At 41.0% G+C, this 27,737-nt stretch overlaps 2 protein-coding genes across 2 annotated transcripts; one reads left to right on the top strand and one right to left on the bottom strand.

The window, feature by feature from the left end:
- Positions 1–9,238: 9,238 nt before the first annotated feature.
- Positions 9,239–22,923, top strand: igfbp3 (insulin-like growth factor binding protein 3). The gene is given in 5 exon segments (XM_043220125.1): positions 9,239–9,845; positions 14,831–14,893; positions 14,896–15,113; positions 15,248–15,367; positions 20,616–22,923. Coding segments are annotated over 5 exon segments (879 nt in total). The 5' UTR covers positions 9,239–9,487; the 3' UTR covers positions 20,736–22,923.
- Positions 22,924–24,036: 1,113 nt separating this feature from the next.
- Positions 24,037–27,152, bottom strand: igfbp1a (insulin-like growth factor binding protein 1a). Its single transcript, XM_043220126.1, has 4 exons — positions 26,631–27,152; positions 25,826–25,983; positions 25,361–25,489; positions 24,037–25,136 (listed from the first exon to the last, which is right to left on the bottom strand). Exons 1-4 carry the CDS (start codon positions 27,007–27,009, stop codon positions 25,011–25,013), a joined length of 792 nt encoding a protein of 263 aa, XP_043076061.1. The 5' UTR covers positions 27,010–27,152; the 3' UTR covers positions 24,037–25,010.
- Positions 27,153–27,737: the final 585 nt, after the last annotated feature.

Raw genomic sequence — 27,737 nt, 5'->3', positions numbered from 1 at the left:
GACGAAGTCATTGGCGTTACTAGACTGTATTCATATGCCTTAAATGTACACTCTAGAATTACAGTATATTTTTTGTTGCTTTTTGCAGTATCTTCTCTCTCTCTCTCTCTCTCTCTCTCTCTCGTTTTTGGTCAGATTTGAGGTTTCGAGAATCCACAGAATGGATTATCTGCGGAACTTTTACTAAACTAACAAGCTGAACTAAATAATTAGGTTTAAAATAAAGAAATACATTTTCTGATAATCTGTGGATCTTTTAACCGACCGACAAGCTGTAAACTAACTAAACAAATACGAAAAAAAAAAAAATTCTAATAATTTTCTAATAATCAATAATAATTAATACTGTCTAACAAACTATGAACTAACTAGCAGAACCTGATTTTACGAAGTGCAACATGTTCAGACATGTGCAGCAGCGTTGTGATGAACCAATCAGATTTAAAGAACAAGTTTGTAGTTTTTTGAGAAGTGTAGTTTAGTAGAAGTGCTTGTGGCTGCATCAGTGTCATTCATCCGTCATTTCCTCTGATTTCAAGGATTACTTTACGAATATGTTAAACTAGGAACACATTAAACTTGTTTTAGGGTGTGCGAACTAAGTACTACCAACCAACTTACTTTCTAAGTGAATACTAAATAAATGAAATTTTCGAACAAGTTTCTGATAATCTGAGGAATTGTCTACTTACCGATCAATCAAATACATAAACAAACAAACAAATGCAGTTTTTCCCAGTGAATAATTTCGAGCTGATAAACATTTGAGCTGTGCTTCTGTTTCTTGTATTTCCCACAGAAAACACAGAGCTCATCTTTTGATGAGGATCATTGTTATAGTTCACGACAGAACAGTATGTCCTGGAAATCTTAATGTACTGAGCATTCTATGAGAATTGAACCTGCTTTTCCAGGAACCGGCCCCCATAACATCCCAACAGTCAGAATCTTTTCACTCATGTATGTATTGGGATACATGTATGATGTTAATAATCAATTCCAGAAATGTCTGCACTAACTAATGAAGACAGCAGATTATGTATATTCCATGCATATGGAACAAGTTTTCTGCTTGGTTTAAACATTAGCTAAATATTTCAGATGTGGCAGAGCATGAATGTGGGTGAAAAGTGGGCATTTGATTTTCTTTTTTAGTTGGTTTTTGGTCTTCAGTTCATCTTTAAATCATTAAATCTAGACTATTCTTTTCACGTTTTGCTAGCTATTAGCATCCCGTGATTAGTAATGTCACTGGATGTGTTGTGATTATTACATCACTGTTGGGGTTTTATTGGTTTTATTAGTGGTGTGGCTTGAATGAGCGTTTGTTTGTTCATCAACACAACATATACATAAATAAACAACCGAGTGGCCAGGACTTTGCTTAATGCTAAAGAGGTTTGTTTTGATAATGACCAATACTATTAGTAGTGGCCGGTGAAGTCTTTACAGTGTAAAATCTGTTTTTATTAAATAGTTCAAATATAGCAAAATGAATGATTTCAGAAACATTTGCTGTAAAACAAATGTGTTTCTAGAACAGATGACACTTGTAACGTACACTTACATTCAGATGTCACAGAGGCTTCATTTATTTGCTCAAAAAATACAGTAATACTGTGAAAAATGATTGCAATTGTAGTATATTTAAATATAATCACATGTAATATATATTCAAATGTATATAAAATATTTTATTTATTCCTGTGAAGCAAAGTTAAATTTTCAGCATCATTACACCAGTCTTCAGTGTTCACACGATCCTTCAGAATTTATTCCAGTATGCTGACTTGATTCTTAAGAAACATTTGTTAAAATCGTAGAATGCATTTGTGCTGATTTATACTTGTGTGGAAACTGTGATGCACTTTTTTTTTACAGGTAAAAAATATTTAAAGAACAGTTTTTTTTTTTGTTTTATTTTACTTATACATATAAACTTATACACATTGCAAATGCCTTAACTGTCGCTTACGATCAGTTTAAAGCATCCTCTCTAAATAAAAAAGTATTAATTTCTTTCCAAAAAAGAAAAAAAACGAAACTTTTGAATGGGACTGTATGCACACTGGCATGTGTGAATTTGTGTGTTTGCTCATATAAGTGTGTGTAATTCCATTGGGTGTTGTTTGTTTTTGGGCAGAGCGTGACTGTTTGCACCGTCTGGTCATGTGTTGAAAGCTCTTCGGTCCAGGGGTCTTGCTGAGCATGTTTGACCAAACTCATAGCAAGGCACAGGCTAAACATTTTGAACATTTTAAACAAAGAAACATTATGATGTACAATGAATGCCGCCGATAGCGCCCCTTGTGGTCAAGAATGCAGCATATACTGGTGTTGAATTACGAATCGCATATTCGCTCGATTTCACACTTCATAAAAAGCGTTCATTTTTTTTGCATTGAATTTATTTTATGCCCACCATTACCACAAGATGCCCCTTTCAGATCACATCCTCCTCCCTTCGCATTTGTTTTTACCATCTCGCGCTCTTTCATTGTACCCACATCTGCATCTCTCTCTCCTCCCTCTGTTTTGCTCTCTAAGATAAAAGGTTAAGGGATGTGCTTCCCGCTGACTCCGAAATGGCCAAAACCTCATTTGAGTGTTTCATGGAATTCGGCTCCAGATGTTTCCCAAGAAACCCTTTACACACTAACCCACAGCATCCCTCATGGATGAACCCCTGCCATAGATTTATTGACAGGCATTGTTCCAGTTTGTTCCTGAAAAGCAGCTGCTCTCTGAGAACAAGTAGGCAATGGTTTGAGTTACGCAGCTGTCCGAACTTTAACAGGCCTTATAAAGTTGCATTATAATTGAATTACAGTAACCAACTAGATTTTTTTGTCTCTAAATGATTGTGTGTTTTGGCATCCCTTTTAAGCCCGATCTCAAGAGAAGGTAATAGCGCACCTTTTTCAAACAAACCGCACTATTGCAAGTTGCAAGGCAAAGTTTAGTACTTAAGGCTAGGGGTTTCGAAAACCCATAACAAAAACCACTAACGACACTAGAGCACACAAATGGCCAAATTCACACCGCATAAACTCTGATTTTTGGTTTTACAGTAGAGAGAGGTGATACACATTCATGGTGTGACTTTAACCATAAATGGGAAACCCTGGGAAAGGGTGAATGCCCTCCAAAGTGAAACACAATCATTCTCCGTCCAAGAAAACAGCAACAAAAATACCAGGCTGGGATGGCGACTTGGAAAAATATGTTTTATGGAGTGGCAAGAAGGAAAAATAAAATAAAAGCAAACAAAAGCTGGCGAGTTAAAGAGCAGAACGAACTGGTTTCCATTTATAGAGCTTGCTATAGAAAAAAAAAATTAAGATGCCAGATTACTTCATACCTAGAACCTAGTAGAAAACCTGAGCCATCTGTCTTACGTAAATAGATATGCACTCATTTCTATTATCAAGCCAGCTTTTCACGTCCAACGTGTTGCAATTACACAGATATTCGCTATGAATTAAATACTATGATTTAGACCGATACGCTATTCACATACGGTTTTTGTCTTCTATATAGTAGGAAAGTATGTGATTTTGGCTACAGTCAATATGCGTACCGCGTTCTACTTCAATTTGTGTTTGTACTAAAATTCCATTTCAACTTATTAGTGACTTTTCACCACACGTTTCACTCCTAAGCACTTCATGCTTCATCCCACTGCTTGCCTCTACAAGTACAAGAGAAGAATTTGCAGATCTTGCTGAGGTGGCTTTTTCCTGCTCACCACCCCAGCTACTTGGACTTAAGGACATCCTGGAGACTGCGTTGGCACGCTTCTTCTCAAGTGCATTTGCAGACTCCAGTGTCCCATAGCTAATGTGCGACCCCAAACTCTTCCTCCCTTCACATTCCTGTCATGATTGGCTGGCTGTCAGCCTGTAAGTGCTAGAGACTGTCGCTTCTGTCATCGTGGAGAGTGAGTTAGGGAGCTAAACTTTGTTTCCTCCAAACGAACCTGGCAGGGGATAAAAGTGACTGGCGTGGGAGTGTTATTTACACTGCTCTAGCATAACATCGCTGCCAAACAATACTCACGCACACGTACAGATACCCTCCGCGTCAGCCACGTACCTCAGAAATCAAGAGACGTTCTGAGAATAAGACCGACCCAAAAAGTCCTGGACATAAAAATGGTGAAAAGCTGTGTAACCGTTTCAGCGGGTTCAGTCTTTGTAAAGTGTTTTCAGCAATATGTTTAACATTTATAACGTTAACGGTTCTCTGAATGGCCTTTACACATACTTTAATAGAGTAGTGTGGTGTTAGCTTCATTTCAAACCTTGTAGATGCACTTCCCATGTGAGTTGTTTTACCAAGATGGTGGTCAAGGCTAGAGAAATGTTGATTCAGTCGTAAAAAAAATGGTTCCTTCAATGACGGAAAGAACAAATAATTTTGGTAATAGCCAATATCTGTGTGCTACGCGATTGTATGCTTATTAGACTTGTGTGCTTTTAGTTTAGTTACATGCTAGATGGAATCTCTTCTGCAAGTGCTATTTGTGTTATGCTGCCTTGGTAGAGTTCCAAATCGGACACTTATGAGGTTCCGTGACCGTTTTGATGCTGCCTTAGAAGGCAACTGCCTATGTAGGCAGTAGTCAACGAGGCAGCTAGAGCCATAGTGAACTTAGCGCTTGCAAGGTGTATGTGTGTGTGTGTCTAAGAGAGAGCATGTGGTGAATGGGGACAGTGTTGGGCTAAACCTTTATTGGGTCTGTTCCATCTGTTTTGGCTCACACTCAAACCATGCAGTGCGAAGTCATGCTCGGATCTCACACATTCCTTCAGCTTTATACGCTCTACTGTGCGCTCACTATTTCCATCTTCAGAATTGGTCTCACGGAAAAGCTTTTCCAAAAATAGAGTGACGCTCAGAGAGCTTATCGCAAAAACACAAAATGATTATGTTCAGCCTGTTTCGCTTCTGATATTTCTCACAGTGACAAACCACCTGTGCGTCACGCCTGCTTTCTCTAAATCGGTCTGAGCTCCCTCCATTTCCATTCTGATCTCGCTCTGCAGCCTAGCAAAGGCAAATCTTTTCTGCTACCCCCCACCCATTACCTTCGCTCTTTTTTTTTTTTCTTTTTTTGCTGCTGCTGCAATAGCCGAACAGCAAGTGATTATAACACGGTGGAATTTGATCTCTGCGCTGTTAAGTCACATGCTGTGACTGTAATTATTCGTTCCTGAAGAGAGCGAGGGACAACAGAAGAACAGAGCACAGAAACATTCAGGACATATTCAGTTCTGGCCTGTGAGCGCAGTGCGCATTTGGTTTCCTTCCTGGTTGAATTACAGTTGCTATCGAAATCTGGAGAGGCTTTGGGAAATGTTCCATGGAAAGATGATGTTGTTCTTCACAGGCAATGAGTTTGTTTGAGCCAGATCTGAAAAATAATGTCTTCGTGAGTTTAGATTCAATGAGGCCATTTATCTGATAATGTTGTTTACATTTTTAGCCTGCAAATGGGCACAGAGGCCTCACATTGAACGCTTTCTTGGCTCGGAGTGAGTGAGAGACATGGTCGTAGATTTGGCCTTGTGCAATGCAAAACAACTATTGAATGTACAATATAAGTATTGTATGTTTCTATGCCGTATTTATATTTTATATGCCTTTATAACTTAAACTACCAGTTTCTTAGGTGCTGTTTAGAATGAGTTGTTTATTCTTGGCAGATTCGTTCTGGCTTGAACGACTGCAGATCTAGGCGGTGTGTGTTTTTAGTTGACATTTTTGAACCACAAGATGTTTAATTTTACATTTAAAATCATTTAAAATGTTTTTTTTTCTTACTGTACTGTGTACTTATTTTTTAAGCTCTAGTGTATGGTTTAAGCATTTTAATTCATTTAAATAAAGCATATTATAGTTTAAAAGTAAGAAAGAAAAGACTGGTGAAAATTGTCATGAAAGTAATGACATAAATATGATTTCTTATCTTTTCTCATCTTTCAGCTGTAGGCTTTAACAGCTCTTTAAGTAAGATTTAGCACTTTGTGTGATTGGCATCTGACATCTGCAGAAACATTTGTTTGGCTGGCAGATGTGCAGGTGTCTGAGGCGAATTTTTGATGCGTAATTGAGGAAATGAGTAAAATGCCGTTTGAATTTTTAAACCAAAGCGTTGTAAATCTTTTTTTTTACGATTTCTTTGTGTCACAACATGACGGATGAAGCCAAATCAAAACTTATTAGAAACACATGGCATCCTAAAATAAATGAAATTCGAATACTTTCAGAGAATTTGCTTCCCAGCTGTTACACGAAGGGGAACATGTGCACGACAGAAAAAGGCATAGACAGTTTTTAAGTAATTAGGAATTTCTGTGCATGTGTCTACTTGTGCATCTAGAGAGTTTAAAACGTCTCTCGGTTAGAACAAATCAAACCCTTAGCAAGGGATGCACTGCACGTATGCTTGCGAGACAAAAACATTTCAGTCGATGTGTGTAATGTGAGGGAAAACCTCAATGCCAGCGATAAACCATGCGATGTAAGCGTTTAATGCATATTTGTGTGTGATTCATAACTTAAAGTGGCAATGCCATCAGGGATGTGTTGTTTTCTATAAAACTCCCTGGGAGGAAAGAAACAAATAAATCAACTCCTCCACCCACGTCTCTCATTCCCTCCATCCCACTCCAGAAACCACCGTTAAAACCCGGTATTAAATGAGTGTCACAGTAACGGCTGTCATATGTGACACACAGCAGAGCAGGAAGGACAATTAATGATTTACCATCCAGCTCTGAGATCAGCCAGAGGAATGCGAATGAGAGACAGGGTGTTGGAGACGTGCTGACACTCAAATAAAAAGTGCGAGATTCGGATAGATTATAGAGGATATTAAGACTAAGAGACGCTTAAAAATGTAGGCCCGCAGTTTGGCGTCCGTCCTTTGGAGCGTAGCGTTTTCAATAAACATTCGTCCAGCTGCAATAATATTCACAGAAATAAACACCCGAGACTCGCGCGCACACACCGGCGCTTCTAAACGCGATCCAATGATTTTGAGAAGTTAGACGTTTACTGGCTTGCACTGATAAGGAATCGTCGATACGATCCAAGTCAATAACCCAGTCATAGATGGCACCATCAATCGCTATCTTATCATGATTACGCCTTGATTGGGGCGTAGTTTGATTTTCGGTGTCTGTGGTCCTTTGCAGAAACACTAGGCAGGCGCCGTGCATTCCATTCCCAAAATGCTCCAGAGGAGAGCCCTCACGTGCCGCTTCTCTAAACGGAAGGAATTCCTGAGGTATACAGACAGACAGACAATAAGACATCAAGAGCAGGAGAGCGAGGGAGAAATATGCAGAGTCATAAGAAAACTAATCTTAGTAGCAGAGGGTGCTGTTAGTGGGGCTGTGTGTGCTGGGGGGTATTTCCTTACCCCCTCTGCTTGTTTTCAGTGGGCCAGTCTCAACACTGGGGTCTGCAGGCAGGCCTGTAGGCCTTTATTTTCCCAAAGCTGGAGCCACCGAGCTGTACAGCCTGTACAGACTTTGTGTTATTACAGAGCAGAGGCAGGAGGGGTGTTCAGCGCTGAAGCAGCACAATCCAACATCCAACCCACACTCTAATCATCTCTTACCACCCAGTGAGAGGGAGAGATAGACTGAACAAGGGAAAGGATGCAGGCCCGTCGTGAAAATTCACGGGCGAACATTTTTTTCTCCCACAGGCCAGGGGGGTCAAGGTTGCTAGTTGGATGGATGAATGGATGCTGAAAAGTTGCAAATGGTCAGTGAAGATTCTGTATGGATGAATGGGCTGATCTTGGTACAGCAGGTGTCATGAGACCGCTAATGCCTGACCACCCAAAGTGCATTTTCCACATTATTCTGCGGTGTTCAGAGAGTTCCTCTAATATTCACTGTCTGGGCCGTTCTTTGTAGTGTTTTGTGTGTTTGGATTAGAACACACCTTAATATAAGTCACTGAGATCATTGCATTAGGCTTCCGTTGTAATTTTTGTGCCATTTGTATATTTTGATGCAAGTCTAAAACGATTTCTTAGATCATAAGTTTAAAATGAGTGTGTTATTATATTTTGGAAATATATACAGTCAATTTCCTTCATTTGTGCACATTTTGTTTCTTCCCTAAAATTTAAGCTGATGTTTCTATTGTTCCATTGTTAACAGTTTTCTCTTTGTCTGTATTGAATATACCATGACCCTAAACAGGACAAGTGGTTTCAAGAATAGATGGATGGGTGTATCCAACAGACCCTATATAGTCAGGTTAGACGCCATATTGAATTTAACACGGATGAAATGAGGCTGTGAGGGATTGGCTTACAGTCTTTTCAATGGCACACACTGTATGAAGGGTTTAGATCACGTAATTTTTGCAACACACAACTTTCTAATTGTTTTACAGTGTTTCTTTTCATAAAGATGTTTTGTTGTTAAACAACAGTAAAGTCCACTGAACACACTGTACTAGGCTACTTCTATCCCTTCACCTCCCCTTTTTTCGTTCTAGTGAAGAATTAAATATAGTGCAGTCCTGACTATTCTGGACCACAAAACCAGTCGTAAGTATATAGATTGTTGCAATAACCAACAACACACTGCATGGGCCAAAATTATTAATTTTTCTTTTAAGCTTTTATGTAAAAATGATGATCCACGACAATATTTTGTACATTCCCTACTGTAAATATGTCAAAACGTATTTTTTGATTAGTTACGTGCATCGCTAAGAACTTTAAAGACAATTTTCTCAATATTTAGATTTAGGATAATTCATATTTAGATTTGGATATGTAATATTTTGAAAGACATTGAACTGGTTTTGTGGTCCAGGGTCACATAGGCTTATTGAATTGTAACTCTTTTGTTCATTAGTGAAACTGTATTCTTTCTTCAGCGATTGCTGTAACAGTTGACCAGGACACATATTTAATGCTGTTTTTTATTATTATTATTATTATTATTATTGGGGCATCCAAACAGTTGAATGTGCTTATTTGTATTAGCTTACGTAAGTTCACAGTATTTTGGATGTTGGTTACATTATCTCAACAGGTGTTAACCTGCTGCTTTTTCAGCTTTCCAAATCCCATAAATGACAATAATGAGCGGTCTAAAAGCCCGTTTTCCTCCCACATCTCTTGAATGATTTCATTAAGGATGCGCGCGGTCCCTTAAGACCGAGACCGGTGACTACATAATTCATAAACCCGGGGGGAGTGACTAAGTGCCAGTGCTTTTCCTGCCTGTATAAAACCTGAAGTTCCACTTAAACTCACTTACAGATGGAGAGACCCAGCCGCTTCGTTCACAGTCTAGTCAAACCGACGTGACAGCAGCATAAGCCAAAGCGCCGCTACTTTCCCAAGGCGTATGTTGAGAGCTCGGGCTTTAGCGTAATCATATATCCAGGTGAGGTGATCTGACGCGCCGTTTCTCCACGCATCTACCCCCTCCAGTGCTTCGGCTCCATGACGGGACTGTGTGCGCTCTGCCTGACCGCGCTGCTCGCAGCCTTCGCCCGGCCGGCTGCTAGCGTCAGCCCGGTGGTCCGCTGCGAGCCATGCGACGACGTTTCGATGGTGCTGTGTAAACCGCTGCCCTGGGACTGCGCCGAGCAGGTGAAGGAGCCGGGCTGCGGGTGCTGCATGACTTGCGCGCTGACCGAGGGCCAGGCGTGCGGAGTGTACACAGGGCGCTGCGGTACCGGGCTGAGCTGTCAACATCGCCCCGGGGAGAGAAAACCTCTGCAGGCTCTGCTGGAGGGACGGGGCGTGTGTGCGAAGGCACCGGACAAAAAGCCCAGCGGCAATCCATCGCAAGGACACGGTAAGCCCGCACGGTTTGTCTGTAAATAACGCACAGCCGTCGTTTCCCCGCTCGGCGCGAGGGTCTGTTAGTGTACTTGTATGGCCAGCGTGCTTTTTATTCAGTAACTTTAATAGGGGCGAAATTTTGGTGAGTGAAATTAAAACTTTTTTTTTTTTTCGTCACGTACCTTGTTTAATAAATGATAAGTAATGACCGGGCTGTCGTTTCGGAGATGCACTCGAGCAGCATACTGTTGCCATGGTTACCTCTTAAGGAGATTTATTCAGAAGTGCATTCTGACTAACTTGTAATCTAACTTTTTTGTTTACTGAAACGTTGTTAGTAAACATTTATACATGCAAGTATGTGCATAAACGCGCATGCTGTATATGCTTACACTTTCTTTCAACAAAAACAGCTTAAACCGAACCAGCCTAATATGGTCTTAGCTGGTCCCCGAGCTTGGTTGGGCTAATATATTGAATAAAAATGATAAAAGACCAGACTGGGAGACCAGGTAGGACCGGTAAACTATTTCAGGATACTTTTTTTGTCAACAGTGAAGCCTTAATTAGTGAGGTCAGACACCCAAACCCCCATAATTTACAGCCTGTGTATGTGTGGTGTCTTAAACATCCCATCAAACACTATGCACACTGTGGGGCGTATGGCTTGTGTTCAGTTGTCTATCAGTGTGAGTTTACTCTGCTGTGTGTAACTTGGTTTATATGTTCACAGGTTAATAATGCTGCAGGTCCTTCTCTCTCTGTAGTGGGATTTTCCCCTGACTTTTGCAGCACATGCCACAGCTTCCCTGCACTCGTGCCACAATATAGACATTAGCATCTCGAAACAGTTTTGTTTTAGGGTTGCGGCTTACTCCAGATAAACAAGATAAGCCACCCGTGTTGACATGCTGATCTGTATTTTCTGCATGACAGCACATTCTGCTTGGCATTATGCAGGTAATACATCCCAACAGGTTATTTTCTGCCTGACGAGATATTGTATTTTTAAACATGACTACTGGTAGGTCATCCCGAGCAGGTAGGTCAGAGTTTCAGAACAGCGGCACCGGCGACCTCCGGTAACAGGCAGTCGTCATGAAGTCCAGCCACCGAGAGACGGCCCCACACTACCGCCGTTGTTCTCGAGGTTCAGCGCTACAGCAGCCTCTCTATGCCGTTTTATGTGTGTGGTGTGTATGTGTGTGCGAGAGAGAGCGCCAGAGATGGAGAGAGAAACAGCTCTGTGTATCTGTGTGTGTGCACTAAAATTTGGCTTCACCAACCCAATCGTTAAGAATGCCACATTCGTTTATATATAGTCCCTGCAGACGAGCGGAGATCACCGTTTTGTGAATGATGCTCTCTGACTGTTTACTGGCTCAGGGACACTTCATTGAGAGGGTCGAAAACAAGCTTAACGGAAATGATTGGCACAGGGTTTCTAACAAAGTAATTACCTTTTGGAAAGGTGGCGATAGATCCAGCGGCACCTGTGTCGAAGGGTTTATTGTGCATCATTTAGTGCACATTTATTAGACAACACGCTCATCCAAGTGAATTCCTTGAGAGAGGGAAGGCTGCGGACCCGCGCGACCAAAATAAGTAGCATTCTTGGTCATAACTGACGTCAAGCTAGCCGACTGAATTTGTTTTTACCCTCTCTAGTTATTTGACAGAGCCGCTGTGGTGTGTTGAAGCAATCAACCATGACATTGTCACACACACAAAGGCTATTGTTAGGAGCCAGAGTCACTTTTAAAAAGCAGTTTGGGGGCGCCAACTGTTTTACAGTAGTGCCTTACCTCATGTTTTCTCCCTCCGCTGCCCTTTCATTTGAGCCCATGCTGCTTTTCAGTGCTCCTTTCCCATCATACCACACTTTATGGTAATTACACACTCTGGCCAACCAGAGAGCAGGGCTCCATTGCCATGGAGTGCGTGGCTCCACCCCATGGCTCTGCCACACATGAATTATGATATTTTTGCAGGGCTTGATTGGTCTGGTAGCAGTGTGGCCCAGCGTGATTCTGGGTGGGAACGGCGGTGGAGCAAGAGGAATGAAAGATCATGAGGTTATGAGTTATGACGTTGTTTGTGCGTATGCAGTTATATACTTCATCGTGCAGATTTCTCAGAAGAGGCGGATTCGTTCATTCACCTGCCTTGTGCCCGGTCACTCATTTTTACTTTCGAGAAGAAAAACCCTGCATCTGTTTCACCCTCTCATTCACGTTCTACCCATTTCACCAGAATGATACATTGTTTGCTCATTTGGGACTGAACAAATAGTGAGGTTGAGGAACTCAAAATGGGCCACTGGGTGCTGGAAAAAGGCATAAAAATTTCTACAGGTTTACATTGGGGTTAAATATTGATGTTTTTCAACTTTCTGAATTAGATGGCCCTCCATTCTCTTCCTCTGTCCTGGATTTTTTGTGTGAAAGGTACAGTGGGTCATGCAAGGAAAGCAGGCATCAACATGTTACACATGTGTTATAGCCGTCATTATGTTTGATCGTTACAATTGCTTACCTTGTTCGAGTTGTTATGTTGCAGAAGTTGCTGTTGATGTTGTTGTTGTTGTTGTTGTTATGTCATCTTAAATGAAGGCATAGTTTAATTCTGGTTTGGAGAGCAGCTTCCATGGCTACAGAGGAGTGTTTGGTGTGCCACAAGTGCGCACTAACTCACATACACACACATGGAAAATCTGTTTTCACTTAACTCTTCCACTCTGCTGAATCCTGTTCACTATCTCTGCAGTTGTTCACAATATTCAGATCTTGTGCACCTTCTTCTTTCTCTCGATGCCAGTCTTGTTCCACAACCCTCTCTCCCAGTCTTCATCTCTCACTTTCCACATTTAATAGCCCATTTTGTTTGTCTTTCTTTCTAAATATCTCTTTCTCTTGTGCTCCAGCTGTTTATTAGTCTCTCATTCCTGCGAAAGCTCTGCTTTGTTTTGTACGGCCAGAGACTGAATATTTATTCAACAGACAAGAGCTGTAAAACCCCAAGAGGACAGCATGTTTAAACAATGCCATAATTCATCTTCGGCCAGTGCTTTCGCCAGGCATTTGTTGAAGCTGACATATGCACTCTTCACTGGACCCTTTACTGGTCAAATGCTTTCACTTGCATTTGAGAAATTACCATACAGTTAGTAAAAACAGAAATTAGTGTGCAATTTGGGACATCTCAAAGGAACATTTAAAAGAGTGATGAAGTTGTCCTATGAAATTTGTGCCAGTGATGAGCTCTCTACATTTAGCTCATTGGCAGAGGTTTTCTTATCAAACCGACATACAAGAGCAAATATTTTGTCTGGCGAAATTAAAGGGAATTTGTATTAACATGTACTTACTGCGTCCTTGCTCCAAACGTATCAAGCCCCTACATTATATTTAGAGATATCTAAGAATGTTCATGCAGCTCTTTTCCATAAAAGGACAACGGTTGGTGACTGGACATGCTCATACTTCAAAGTAATCTTTTGTGCATAAAAATGCATATAAAACTTTTCTGGGAGGAACAAATTCGCCTTTAACTTGGTTTTCACTTAAAAGTAATTAAGCTTTCATACCAAAATATTACACAAAGTGTTATAGCATTTTCAAAGCTTGACAGCCACTGGTTACCTTCCACATTTATTGTATGGAAAAGAGCAGCCTTATCATTTTCCTCATTTTCTTTTGAGCTACAAAACAACACTTGAGGATGAGTAGATGATGATAGAGGTTGAACTTTTCTCATAATGGATCTAGTAGTTAAACGTAAATAATAATTAAGTGAAATAGGGATGTTGATACAAATGCACTAATAATACATCTAAATGTTATTTAGTAGAATAAGTATAGGGTTCACGTATTATGGAATGGTGTGGGATGAGAGGAAAGGACATTTAGACCACAATGAAACCACATTTGCATTGAATAGATTTTGTGAGCACCCACAGCAAAGCTTCGGCTGGGCACAGAGAGAAAAGCATGTGATGTTTGTTGGTTAGACCATCCTACCGGACCATGTTAGTTGAAGGCAGGCAACGCTCTGTCCTGTAGCCGTATTTGGTTTCTGGGTTTCGGGTCAGGTGGTCTGTCCTCTGCTTATAACGATTGTAACTTGGAGCACTATAAATACTCTCACTCCTCCGCTTCCCCACCCCCCTTTCTATATCTCTTTCTCTTCTGCTACTTTTTTCTCTGTGTCTTTCTGATGGGCTTTTACACTTTCTATTGTAAATGCTTGCTTGTAAAAGCAACTAAAAAGCCTATTCTGGTGGGGACGGATCTTAGAATAGAGCTGTTCAGTCTCTAGTCCTAAAAGCTGGAAGAGAATTTACATTTTCTAGCCATGGGTTCCTTCTGGAATTTCCAATGGTTTTTCAGAATAGCGGTTTTTCGATTTATGAGTGAAATAAGGCCTGTGGTAAACATTACTTACAGAGACTTTTACATTTTGTTCTACTCCATAAATTACACAGTCATAGCTCAGAACTGAATTTGGAAGCTTCTGGGTTTTTTCAGAAGTAAATGTTGCTAAATAATGACTACAGTTACCACAGGGTTGATGAATCGGACAACAATTGAAGCAACTTATATTTTAAGTAAACAAAAACAACTATGCTAAAACCCCAACACATAAGAAATTCCCAGGGAAATGATGGCGAACTAGCTATCTTGACTGGCCTACAAATTGATGTCATCTATATGCTAATAGATATTTAGGATTAGGGTTGTCTAATCCTGCTTCTGGAGGGCCGTTATCCTACAGAGTTCAGACAAGTCCTCATTAAACGCTCTTATACCAGCTAATCAAGGTCTTCTTCTAGGCAAGTGTCTTGAGGAAGGTTGGAGATAAACTCTGCAGGACACTGGCCCTCCAGGAGCAAGATTGGATGATTGTGCGATTCTGTTTCAAAAAAGATGCAGTTGTACGAATGCTTTTATTAATGGTCAGATCGTATATATTTATTAATATGCTTCTCTTTTTATTCAGATAACCCTGAGGAGGAAGGAGAGGAACATATCTCCAATGGTACCAGGGTAACAGACGGCGGGGAGCTGAGATAGTCCAGGACACAACAATTGTTTCCGGGGACACGCAGGCAGGGCAGCGGATGGCAATTGAGCCCATAGATCCTATGCCACACCCTAAGGAGGAGATGATCAGAAGAAATCAATTTAAAAAAAGTCAGAACTTTAAAGGAGAACACGTTTCCTGTGGGGTTCATACAGATATTCACAACTTCAGTCTGGATTCAAAGAAGGAAACTGAATATGTAAGCATGCACTGTTCTTCCGCCAACATGCATTTTTTAGACATAGCACATATTGGAGTGGAGCACATTCTATTCCCATTCTACTTGTAGAGTAGGATATTTCCTATAATTCTGCATGCTCTGTTTGTGTACAGGGCCCGTGTCGTCGGGAGATAGAGAGTATTATAAAGATTTTGAAGATCTCAAATGTGCTGAACCCAAGAGGCTTCCGCATTCCAAACTGCGACCAAAAGGGTTTCTACAAGAAAAGACAGGTAATTACATTTAATCCGAGTGCCTTGACTTCTCTTTTGCAGGTGCTTTTTATTTAAAGTCACTTACTTTGCACCAATTACAGGGCCTATCCCCCATGTGGCTAAGTACCTTGCTCAAAGGGGAAATAGGCATCCTATTTTTAGACCATCCTTACCTGGGATCAAACATGCAACCTTTGTGTAATCAGCGCAGATTCTCAAACTATTATTCTACCACCATTCGTGTACAAGACGATAAGTAACTGGCATGGCAACTGTCACAACAGTATTGGAAAAGTGGGTGGGGGCCTATTTGTATGTGCATGCTGGTTCTTGAAAGTATCTGTTGTTTCCTTAACTGATGGGGTGCATGAGTGATTCTGAACAAAGTGGTTGTGGGGGCAAATGCAATTCTTGGAAATTTGTGAGTCACCCGCAACCCCCTATTAAGAACATGAGTCAAAGGGCCTTGTCTGAATGGCCCTAATGAGTTTGGGTGAATTTGGAATACCCCTCTGACAGATACCCCAGTGACCCCAAAGGCTTAATGGTGGAAAAAACAGAATGAGATTTGGAATCGATGTGAAACATGTGTTGCTTAGGAGATGCTTCAAGCTGAAGCTACAGAGTACAAAGTCTACCCTGATATGCACACATATACCCACATGAGCATTTAAGCCATTGAAGGGACTCTGGGTTTCTGGATAAAGCAGGCTCAGAATGGGGAGAAGAAGAAATGTGTTTTTTAAAACCTTAACTGGAAAGGCAAGGGTCTTGCAGATGGATAGTTACACCTGTAATAAATAAAGTTTTGGAGACCGTTCTCATGCTCCAACAGTAAGTGTTGTCAAAGCAAATCTGGCTTTGACATTTACCAATTCCTGCCCTATGTACTGTATTGTGCATGATTATCCTATGTCCATTTAAAATCCACATTTGAAAGAAAAGACAGTGACAGGTTAACAGTTCAACTAATCAATGTCTACTGGTTTTACAGCACCAGCAAAAGACAAACCGTATACTTTAGGACAAACAACATAAATTCAAACCATGCCACATCCTTTCCTGTATCTGGCTTGCACAAATATAGTCTAGTTTGTTTTGTAAAATTAAACCCCTATGCTTGGATCTCTGGTAATAGTAGAAGAACATCTGTATGACAGGCCGTGTCGACACGTGATGAAGATCAAGCTGATCAGATTCCCCTCCAACTGACTCCAACTGAAATTTCTTTGCTTCCATCGTGGTGATTTAAGTCTTGGTCGACCCTAAGATCACAGTCATTCATTTTTATTTTGGCATCAAAAACAAACATGCACAAACTCCTGTGTATACATACTCACACAAGTGAACTGTAGATGTCCTGGATGCCTGGGGGTCCCTACACTCCCCGGAATAAGATCTGTAATGGGAGCGTTTGTATATGTATGTGGGGGTATGTGTGTCTGAAGGCCATTCCTGGGGAGAGCAGAGTCCAATCTGGGCTAATTTTAGCCTTGATTATATGAATTGGCTCAGTGTGTTAGCGGAGGCCAGGCATGCTGGCCCCAGTGCCGCCAAACCCCCTCTACCCTTCCCAATCCAGACGCATCTCTCACCCAGGTTACTGTACTCCTGCGCTGGGCTGGAGCATTGCTCAGCCCCCTCATATACTGGCTTTCCTTGCTCTCCCAGGGCCAGGCAGTCCACTTAAGCTCTCACGCTGAATAGGATCTCAGTGATGCGGGGTGAGAGACTAGAAGAGAATGCCAGGCATGCTGGGAATGATCCAGCATGAACACGGTTCCCCTCAAACATCAATACACAGATAGGGTCACCCATGCACCAAACACATACAGTACACTTATTGCATAAAACATTTTGCAAAGACACAGGCTTTTCCAAGATAGCTCTTTTTGGACTATCAGTTCTCTCTGATTCTGACTTAGGGAATCTGTTGATATATATTCATAGCTGTTATTTGTCTAGTCTTTGTGCTTGCAGTTGCACCAAAATGACTATATAATGATAATGTACTCCAGGGGCAGCTTCTATCCCAAATGGCATACTACCTAACAGACACAAACACACATGCACACACTGCTCGTATAGTCTGGCAAAGAAAACAACCACCGTTCTAATTCACATGCAGTTGTTGCATTCACATATTGTGTATGTGTGTGTGTGTGTGTGTGTGTGTGTGTTTTATGAGTCTGTGTTTACCCTGTGGCTGCTTTTAATGCCCTTCCGCCTTCCTGCTGCCCATAAGGGCATCATTATGGGCCAACGTTGACTGAGGCTTGCTTTGTGACACACACACACACACACACACACACACACATATATATATATATATATATATATATATATATATATATATATAGTTGCACAGACATATATACACTTGGTCTCTTTCTCCCTCTTTTACATAGACTTAAATTCAAAACACAAGTCTGTTGTGTTGCAACCAACAAAAATTGCCATGCTGACACCCTACTTATACCATTCTTTCCCTGATACCGACACACACACATATATATGCGTAGATATGCAGTAATCAATTAACTATCTTGCAACAATGTGTTTTGGGGTAATGCACAGTATTGCACTGTGTAATGTACTTGACTCTCTGGTAATATGGAACTGGACATTCACTATTTTATTACGTGGAGCAAGATTTGGGACAAATTAGATTTCACTCAGGGTCAGCAAATAAATAGAAATTGTTGTTGCTAATTGCATCCGCTGAGGGAAATAAACATTGATTTAATTTGAAAGTATCACCTGAAGAACACTGCGATACAATGAAATACCTAGCTCTAGTCATTATTAGTCCCCCTTAGATCAAACAGAAGGCATCCTGTGTGCCTGTACTGTCTGAATGGAACATTCCCATAATACATAGCAGCTCAGCAACGAGTAGTTTCCTGCAGGGCTTAATTTGTGCCGGAGCAAGCAGGATCCGGATCCACCTCCTCTGGAATTGGATCCAGCACCTATTTTAGTGGATCCCCCACCTTATACGCCGCTGCAAGAAATTGATGCAATGACCATATGTTTGATGAATAAGCAAGAATAACATTAATGTGGTCGATAACTAGCAATATTAAAAAAGTACAAAAGGTAACTGTAATTCATTAATTATTAGGAAAGGCATTTTTATATCTAATGTACGTTTATAAGCAAGATTGTGACGCACGTTTTTAATTTATTTCATACCATTTATTTATTCCAGTCCGGAACTATCCGGTGACTTCATAATTTACAAATTAAGCACTGGCTTCCTGTACACTCATTCTTTCTCTTTTATTCAGACACAGACAATCTCATAACCAAACAAATGAAAAGTCTAGTGATATGTTACTTATTTAGTCAAATATAAATATTTGTTATAGCAAAAACATCAAGTGGGTGCGGAGACAATTGAAATTGAAAGGATGAGTGTAGCATTTGAAGCAGCCCCTTGTAGAGGCCAGGTTTCATTCCCAGACTGTTCTTGTTCTGCTTGAGGTATTTTAATTTGGTACTCTTTCAATAAAACCGCTTTTGATCTCTTTTTCACTCTCTCTCTCTCTCTCTCTCTGACTCAACCACTCCTTCTTCGCACAATGTCTGTTTATCTTTCTTTCATTCTTTCTTTCTTGTTTGTTACCTCCTTCTTTTCCCTTGTGCCTGAAAGAATAGATTTGCACTAATGAATGTACCACATGAGGATGTATGTGTGTGTGTGTGTGTGTGTGTGCCGGTGGGTGTGGGTGTGGGTGTGCGTGTTTGTTTGTGTGTGTGTATTTGTTTTGCCTGTGTAGTATAATAAGCTCCAGATGACTTTGAGTCTATGCCAGTTTCCTAAAATAGTCCTAGAAGCCCTTTAACAGTCCATGGCAAATATTTTAGCTTGGCCAAATTTAACTTCTCATTTTGAACTGTTTTTATTAACACAAAATCCCAGTTTCATAACCAGCATAAACAACAGAGACATGTAAGCCTCTCTTAAAAAAAAAAGCAAAACTTATTCGTGTGTGTATGTGTATATTTGTGAATTTTGATATCCACAAGCTGTCAAAATTTGCATGGAAATAATCAGCAAATGCAAACACACAAAACACAAACTGCAGATCATTTTACAGCACTGTTTGTTTGTGTGTGTGTGTGTGTGTACCTTGCAGCATCCGTTAAATTCTCCTGAACCACAGAAGACAGTTTTTTTTTTTTTTGATGCACTGATTTTTCTATTTCTCATAAACACATAAACACACTCCCTCTGAGTGGCAGACATGCATTCTTCCAACTTAGATGTGATGTTTGACTCGCACATGTCTCCAACTCACTGCCAAAGGAAAGAAAGACAAGTTCCAAGCGAGTGCTAAACTGATAAATACTGACACATTCATATACATATTTCTTACATACACCGTAGTGTGCTGTGTATGTAAAAAGTTTGAAAAAGCTGATAGCTGTCTAACCAAAAGCTAACTGAAAAAACTATTTAATTTGAAAATTAGCTTCTGTGATGCAATGTAGTATGTGAGGTATCACTTCATCATCACTAAGACTATATACCATGTAAAACGATCTTCTTTTTTATTATTTTAGGCAAAGTAAAATAATACTTTTTAACACATGCATTAGCATACGCATAAAGTTCCTTTCTATTTGATATTGTGTGTGTGCGACCAACACATGCTCACTAGAAAGACTCATTCTTGTCTAGTGTCTGTGCCTTGTCTAGTGTGATACAAATGACTATTAAAATAGAATTAAACACAAGCGCTCATCAGTTCTGATGATAAAAATTTGCATTGCACACAGTACGCATTCACCTAAAATACAAAAACAAAGTACATTTTGTAGAATTGCTTAGAGGTCGAAGAGGGATGGATCTTTGTGAAGTTATATTGGGATTCACATAAAAATAATAATAATACAAAATTGGACCCTAAAAATTCCCCAATGCATAATTATTCACAAACTGAATATAAATTACATGGGATTTTATTTATAGTTGGCGAAATGATATATATTTCACCAGATTTCACTTGCTCTGTCCCTCTTTTCCTTACATACTTCCCCTTAAATCCCCTCTGGCATTCCTTTACCCCAATCTCTCTCCCTCGTTCTCTCTGGCTCTAGTATCCGTGTTACTCTCTCTCACCTAAGTGCGATGCGATGAGAAATGTGTGTTTATGCCACTGTCTCTTCCATTTGGAGCATGTTGTCTGTTTTGCATATACCCGTCCAAATATCATATGGTTATGCATTTCTCTTCCTGTCTCACCCACTCTCTCCGCAGTGCCGTCCATCCAAAGGGCGCAGAAGAGGCCACTGCTGGTGCGTGGACAAGTATGGACAAACCATACCCGGCTACGACGAAAAGGGGAAAGTCCACTGCATTAACATGGAGACAAAGTGAAGGGGAGAGAGAGGCAGAGCGGTGGAAACAGGGAGACAAAGAGGGATATCTCCCCTGAAGAACTACATGAATACAAATTCAAAAGTGCTGTCCCAAAGCTGACCTCCCACTTGTATGCTGAGGCATGGACTCACGTGACCAGAACCTCACTTTACACTTCAGGAGTGGGGAGAACGAGAGGAGGAGAGAGAGAGAGAGAGAGTCATGTCTTCGGTTTCGGACTGTATCCTGAGAGGGAAGTGTGAACATACAGTAGTCAAAAGTACAAGCAAATTTTAACTCCATAACAGCACGCTATGTCTGAGCATATGTACTCTTGTGTACATGAGGGACGTTGTGTACTTGTCCCGTCTCTCTTTTCTGCTACAGCGTGTATCGCTCTCTTCCAGCGGCTCTCTTAAGTCCTGCTTCCTGTTTCTGCCCTCCTGGTGTAGGGTCGTTTAAACTGGGCATGCTCAGTGGCACTAGGCGGCTCTAGCCATAGACTCCATCTGAAGCACAAGCACTTCATGCACTTTGGCCCCTCCTGAACACGTACTCCAGCCTGTCACTACGGCCAAAAGATAGATAAAACGATTCGACCAATTGTAAACGATTCTATACCAGGATATACCTTTTTTGTTTGTATTATCTTAAACATCGGACGCAGAGCTGTTAGCTTGCGTTGTCGGGACGGCGTTGAAATGCTCCACGTGGGCGTTATCTCACTTACAGAACACCATGAAGCACTTTGAATATAAGATTGTTGCTCCAGTCGCCGACTATCGTTGTCCATCAGATTTATAAGTCTTTGCATGTATTTTGTGCGACGTCTCGTTTATGGGTTTGAATGTAACCGTAACGCTACAGTGCCCTGAATTACCGCTGAGGAATCAGCGTAGCTATGGCAGTTTGTGAAATCGATGCCTTAACAAAACCCGTGCGGAAATGTGTCGCAGGTTTTTTTCGCCCTCTGTCTCTCTAGGAATCCATATCGATCGCCCCAGTAGGAAAGCTGCAGGCTAATATGGAGGCCATATTGGATAACCAGGGCTAGAGTTGTTGTCTCAAAACTGACCTCCTGAGAAAAGACTTGAAAGGTGGAGGGTGCCAGAGAGGTAGCCCACACGTTAGCTTATTAGCGTAGCGTCGACAAAAAGCTCGCCCCTTTCCCAAACAGCTAAAGAAAAGACAAAACGAAAATGTTTGGTGCTACACCTTATCTGACTTGATTATGGGGAAAGAGCATACAAGTGTGCTAAGCTATTAGCCCTTCCTTAACTTGTAATTTTGTCTTGTAGAAACTTTTTATATGAATATATATTTTGTTTCAGGCCAGGCGTGTGAACTTTATGCTAAAAAAGATTATTTATCCAAGAAAGAAATATAAGCTGATCCAAACTATGTCTTTTGAGAACAATTCAGTGACCCATTGATTGCACAGTAGTGAAACATAGAACTCAGCATATTTTTGGGAATATAATCACTAAAGTCTTTTGTTTTTGTTTTGTTTTAGGTTTGTTGTTTATCTACAGCGCGGAGTACGGCGCGTCTTTTGTTAGCTTAGCGAAGATGCTGTCCTCGAATCGTTTTGTGTGAGGTTTAGTTTAAATCTTCAGGTTGTGTAGGCCTTCTACAGTACGAATTAAGCTAAATCTAAGCTTAACTTTAGCTAACCTAAGCTAAACTGAGCTAAAGTAAAGTGAACGCTAAGATTCAGTCAAGCTGAGGCCAAGCTTGTGTTTCAAAGAAAGGTCAATTTTCGAGCTAGTTGATCTTCAAGAAAGCTTGCCACCCTCATTCTGTGCAATGCCAGGGTCTCTCACCCGCAAGTCACTTTTAAAGATCCCTCCGTTCACGGGTAATTGCTTTTGTTTTTGTTTTTTTCATTTAAAATTTTGATTCTTTAAAAAGCTTTTTATGTTACTAAACTAGAAATTATACATCTGTAACTTTCTACAAGAAAGGAAATGTTTTTTGTTCAAAATATAATTTGTATTTAATGCCTTGTTTTTTTTTAAATAAAAAATGTAAACACTATTTTATTTACGCGATTACAGACTGTAATTTCACGCCTACTTAAAAAATGGAGGGGATTGTTTGAAATTCAGTACATTTTGTACACACGAAGAAAACAAGTTGTTCAAAATATCTTCTTCCACAAAATAAAGCAATGCAAGTTTGCAATGGCACGAGGATGCTTGTGAAACGACAGATTTTTGTTATTCATGGGTGAACTATTCCCGAAGCATTCGGTTTGGGATTTGTTTTTAACATTCGGAGCCCATTCATTCCTTTCAGATAAGGTGACTAGTGTCACCGTCAAGAGTTTTCAAACAATGGCTCTTTCACAGAAAGCTTATATGTTAGCTACAGTAATTTTGTCATTAGTATAACAGAGTGCCGGGGGCGATGGAGATTTAAAATCTCATGTGTGTAACGGGTCAACATCTTTGAACCGCTTCATTTCACACTCTAGCTTGAGCCCCACACAGGTCATTACTCCTCAAATCTACACACAGAGACCCCATTCACATTAGCATAGTTATTCGCTTGTCCGAGCTATGTCAGCGAAGCCAATTCTCAAAAAAGAAGCTGCGATGCCACAATTCATGAAATGAAATCGCTCATATAGATGGGGGCGAACACTCAGGAAGGGGCTTTTTTTCCCTCCCTAACTTAATTTTAGATGCCCATAATGAAAACACTAATCGCAGAACCACGAACAAGATATATTGTGTTTCCATATTGTGTTTGTTTGCTGCTAATCAATTAATTCAGACGCCCCTGATGTCAAGCAGGGCTGGATTATTTCAATGAAGCAACAACATTTCGGCTCCTGCGGTTTACAAAAGTGAGATAAAGGTGTAAAGGGTGGTGCCACGGAGGCTGGTCATCAGAAAAAAAAAAAAAAAAAAAAAAGGGAGGGGAGGGGGCTACCTCTGGGCCGGCCAGCACAAACACAGCCCAGGTCAAAGGCACCGTAGAGAGAGTGGAGCCCGGTTCCCCAAAATACCGAGCTAAAGTTAGTCCGCCTCATTTGAGATTACCACGATAAGGACACACATATGCACACACATACACGGTTCTGCTCGCAGGCAGTTTTAAATATAGACAAGACAGAACATAATCAAGCTTGGCAGGGGAAACGGAGACAGAGAAATGGAGATTTGTTTTGCACTTTGTGGTTTTTGTTCCCATTATGTTCAGGTGTTGTTGTTTTGTCCTGACATTACTAATTGAGTTTGATTCGATCTCGCTTCGTAGTTCACCGCAGCTTCTCGTGTGACCCGAAGGCGAGTTAAAACAGCTGACACCGAGGTGCTTGTAAAGATGATTTATTAAATAGTTCTTTTTTTTCCTTTTACCCACAATGACACAATTACAAACCGTGAAAAATATATATCATACACACGAGCGACTGCTTTGGAGTGAAGCAACGTCTGAATGTCTTTTTTTTTTTTCTCATCACTTAAAAAAAAAATAATAATAAGTGGACCACAGTATGCAGACAACACAAATATGACAAATACAGTAAGACTGTAATCTCACTTTGATCATACAGACAAGCAATTTACAAACACTTGATCTAAAAAAAAAAAAATGTAAAATTAACTTAAAAAGACAGAGAGGTAGGAACAGGCAGTTACCCGTTTCAAAAGCTGTGAAAATCAATACTCTTGCATGTATAAAACACAGAACTGTGGGGGAAAAAAAAGATTCCCGCTTTTATGCCCGTCTCAATAATTATAAACAAAAACGAAGAATTCATTAGTAAAATATAATAATAACAAAAACATATACAGTATAAAAATATGGCAATGTATGGACAGTGACAAAGAGGTTTGGTCATGCAGTGCTTTTTTTCCGTATCAGTCCTTCCCAACAAAGCAAGCCTGAAGGAAACTCGAGACAAGAGACAAAGTCATCTATATACAGCAAATATACAGATTTACACCATACAAAAATAGGTATAAGGCATAAAGAATAAATATTCTTGTCCAGATATCGAAATGAATACATTCATCTTAAATAAATAAGTATGGGTACTTCATGTAAAATACATATTCATTTTCTTTACAGAAAAATAAATCTTTTTTTTCTTCTTTTTTTTTTTTTTTTTGGTGAGTTTAGGGAGTTTACCAATCAGAAACAGTGTACCTGAATTAAATACCAGCACTAACAATAAATAAATACTGAGATATCCTTTTAAAAATATAACGATAGAAATCAGTGGTGTAGCGTGTGTGTGAGAGAGATCGCTTCAGATCCCCCAGCATCTGTGTGTGAGACAGATCAGTGGTTGAGTTCCTCGGGACACTCGGCATCTGCTGGCAGGTCACTTGATCCAGGAATTTTCTTCCCGTTCCAGGATGACACACACCAACACTTCCCCCTCTGACCATCCAGAGACGATTCGCACTGCGGGGAGAACGAGACGGAGAGCGTGAGCGTGAGACGGGGCATTTCATTCTCTAGAAACACAAGCCTAGTTCTCGGCCGAGTGTGGTTCTAACACTCGGGCCATCGCACATATATCGTCGTGTTGGTGAATATCACACGTTAAGCTTTAGATACCTGCACACGAACTCTCGGTGCGAGATCTGCAACACTGTAATACTTGCACGCGAGACCCTTCTTCTTACCTGCTTGACTTTGTAGAGGCCGTGTTTGTCGCAATTCGGAAGGTAGAATCTGGTCATTTTGTCTCCCAGTTTCTGCTGTGACTTAGTGATCTTGTCGAGAGCTGTCTGCAGTTCGATATGACAAGGACCCTAGAAAGATGAAATACAGTTACTGTTCAGAGAAAATGTTTTTTTTTACAAAAATTTCTAAAAGCGCAACGATTTGTTTGACGGTTATTGCTAATATCATTTTTTTTTTTAATGATAGCTGTTGTCGCATTGTTATTATTATTATTTACAACCTCAAGAAAAAATATTTTTGGGACTAAATATAGTGAATGCATCAAACTGTGCATTCCAAATCCCATGAAGAGTATAGGAAAACGTTCAAAAACCTTCTACTGCCCTCTGGTGGCCGCGCGCTGTACGAGTCTCATTTTACTGGGCCTTTATGCATATTCATAAAACGAGGCGCTTTTAACTCACCTGCTCCACGAGTTTCTTGCGTATTGCGTTGACTTTGGCCTTCATGCTCTCTTTAGCGGTGATGACCCGCGGGTCGAAGGGCTTGCCGTGGCTGGGCACGAACACCGTCGAGCTTCCTTCGTTCCCTGCCGCTGGCCCGTTGTGCGACTCCGGGTGGTCTGAAAGAAAAGGCGAGGAGAGAATTATTCGAGGGGTCGCGGGAGCCTTGGACAGACTTCAGTCAAAAAGTGCATTTCCATTTTAGACGGTCTTAACGTGCTCTTAAAAGTTTGTGCTAAAAATCGATCATTTAGTCAGAGCGCGCATTTGTTTTACCTGTCGCCAAAAAAGGCGCTAAACGAACAGATTCGTTAGAGGACGTAACCATAACAACGGAACGTCTCTCACGCGCTTTCCGCCTAGATTCTTTTTGATAAATCGATACATTGTGACAAGTCTCGTGTTTCGTAGCCTATACATTTACACGGGCCTGCCACAAAAACTTTGTGTCGTTTTGTTAAAGAAAGTTTTTTTCCCCTCTAAGCGTAATATACGTTTGCGTCGCGCTATACGATCCTCGACAGATGGCACCTTCGACATTTAATAGGCCTAGCTAATAAAGCGGGCATTTATTTAGATATGTTTTTTTTTTTAAATCTTAAATTCCATCGCAATAGTCGACTTTCTTGTTCACAGTGTTTGTTCGCTGAAGATGCGTATCTAAACATCGTGAAACATCCAAGTGGTTCGTTAACGCTGATGAAATCTCGCCAACACTTGAATCAGCGCGATGACGCGATGCAATGAACTATCGGCACGCTGGTACCTGACGTGTTGTCGCTTTGTTTCTGCTCGGGGGTCTCGGGGGTCTCGGTGCACACCGCCTGTCCTCGGGTGAGCGCGTGCAGGGGCCGGGCTTCTCCGGGTTTGGGCAAGCAGCGGAGCCCCGAGCCGCAGGGCGCAGTGTAGATCCCGCAGGAGTCGCCTCTCTTCAACGCGCAGGCGAGGCAGCAGCCGCAGCCGGGCTCTCGAAGCACCTCCTCGCAGCCGGCGTCCACCGCGGGACACTCGGCCAGCCGCTCCGGGGAGCACGGGGCGCAGCGGATAGGTTCCTGCCCAACAACTGGAGAAGCCCGGAGCCCCGGCGCTGACAGGAGTGCGCTGAATGCTGCCACCCAGAAAAAGTTCAGAAGCAGTCTGTTCATCCCAAAGCGAGGCTCAGAATAAATAGATAAATAAATAAATATCGGCTGAAGTGAAATGAGGAGTTCCTCGCTGGCTTTGCGCTCTCCAAAATGACTAGCTCTCTCCGGGTCGCCTCGCGGTATTTATACGCGCGCTGGGTCCCGCTGACACGCTCGTGTTTGACGCATTGGCAATATCAATGATTTCTTAAATGATCCCCCTGTGCTCCCATTGGCTGGTGGAGATCCAGTCCGAGGTGTTTCCTTGAACGCAGCGCGTAAAATGCGTCACTGTTTGTGTCGGAACATAATGTGTATAATAGTGGAAACGTGCGCTTAGGTTACAACCAAAGTATCACATCGAAAATAATAAGATAATCCAGGAAATCTGAATGTGCAGAGTAAATACGAACCGTGTTCATTATGACATGACAACAGTACACACACACACACACACACACACACACACACACACACATATATATATATATATATATATATATATATATATATATATATATATATATATATATATATATATATATATATATTGTTTTTCTCAAAACTGCACTATTAGAAAACGTTCGGTCTTGCTGAGTTAAACTAGGCAGTAATAATGAATATGCACTTATTTGAACTATTTTCCGCAACCTCATTCTGGACCATGTGTCTTTCATTCATTACGACAAAAAAAAGTGAAAGTAGGCCTATTTCTAGCGCTATCCAAAACTAATTTTCCATGCAGCTTT

The sequence above is a fragment of the Puntigrus tetrazona genome, chromosome 20 (assembly GCF_018831695.1).
Source record: "Puntigrus tetrazona isolate hp1 chromosome 20, ASM1883169v1, whole genome shotgun sequence".
NCBI classification, from domain to species: domain Eukaryota; kingdom Metazoa; phylum Chordata; class Actinopteri; order Cypriniformes; family Cyprinidae; genus Puntigrus; species Puntigrus tetrazona.
This window is presented reverse-complemented; position numbering and strand designations above follow the sequence as displayed.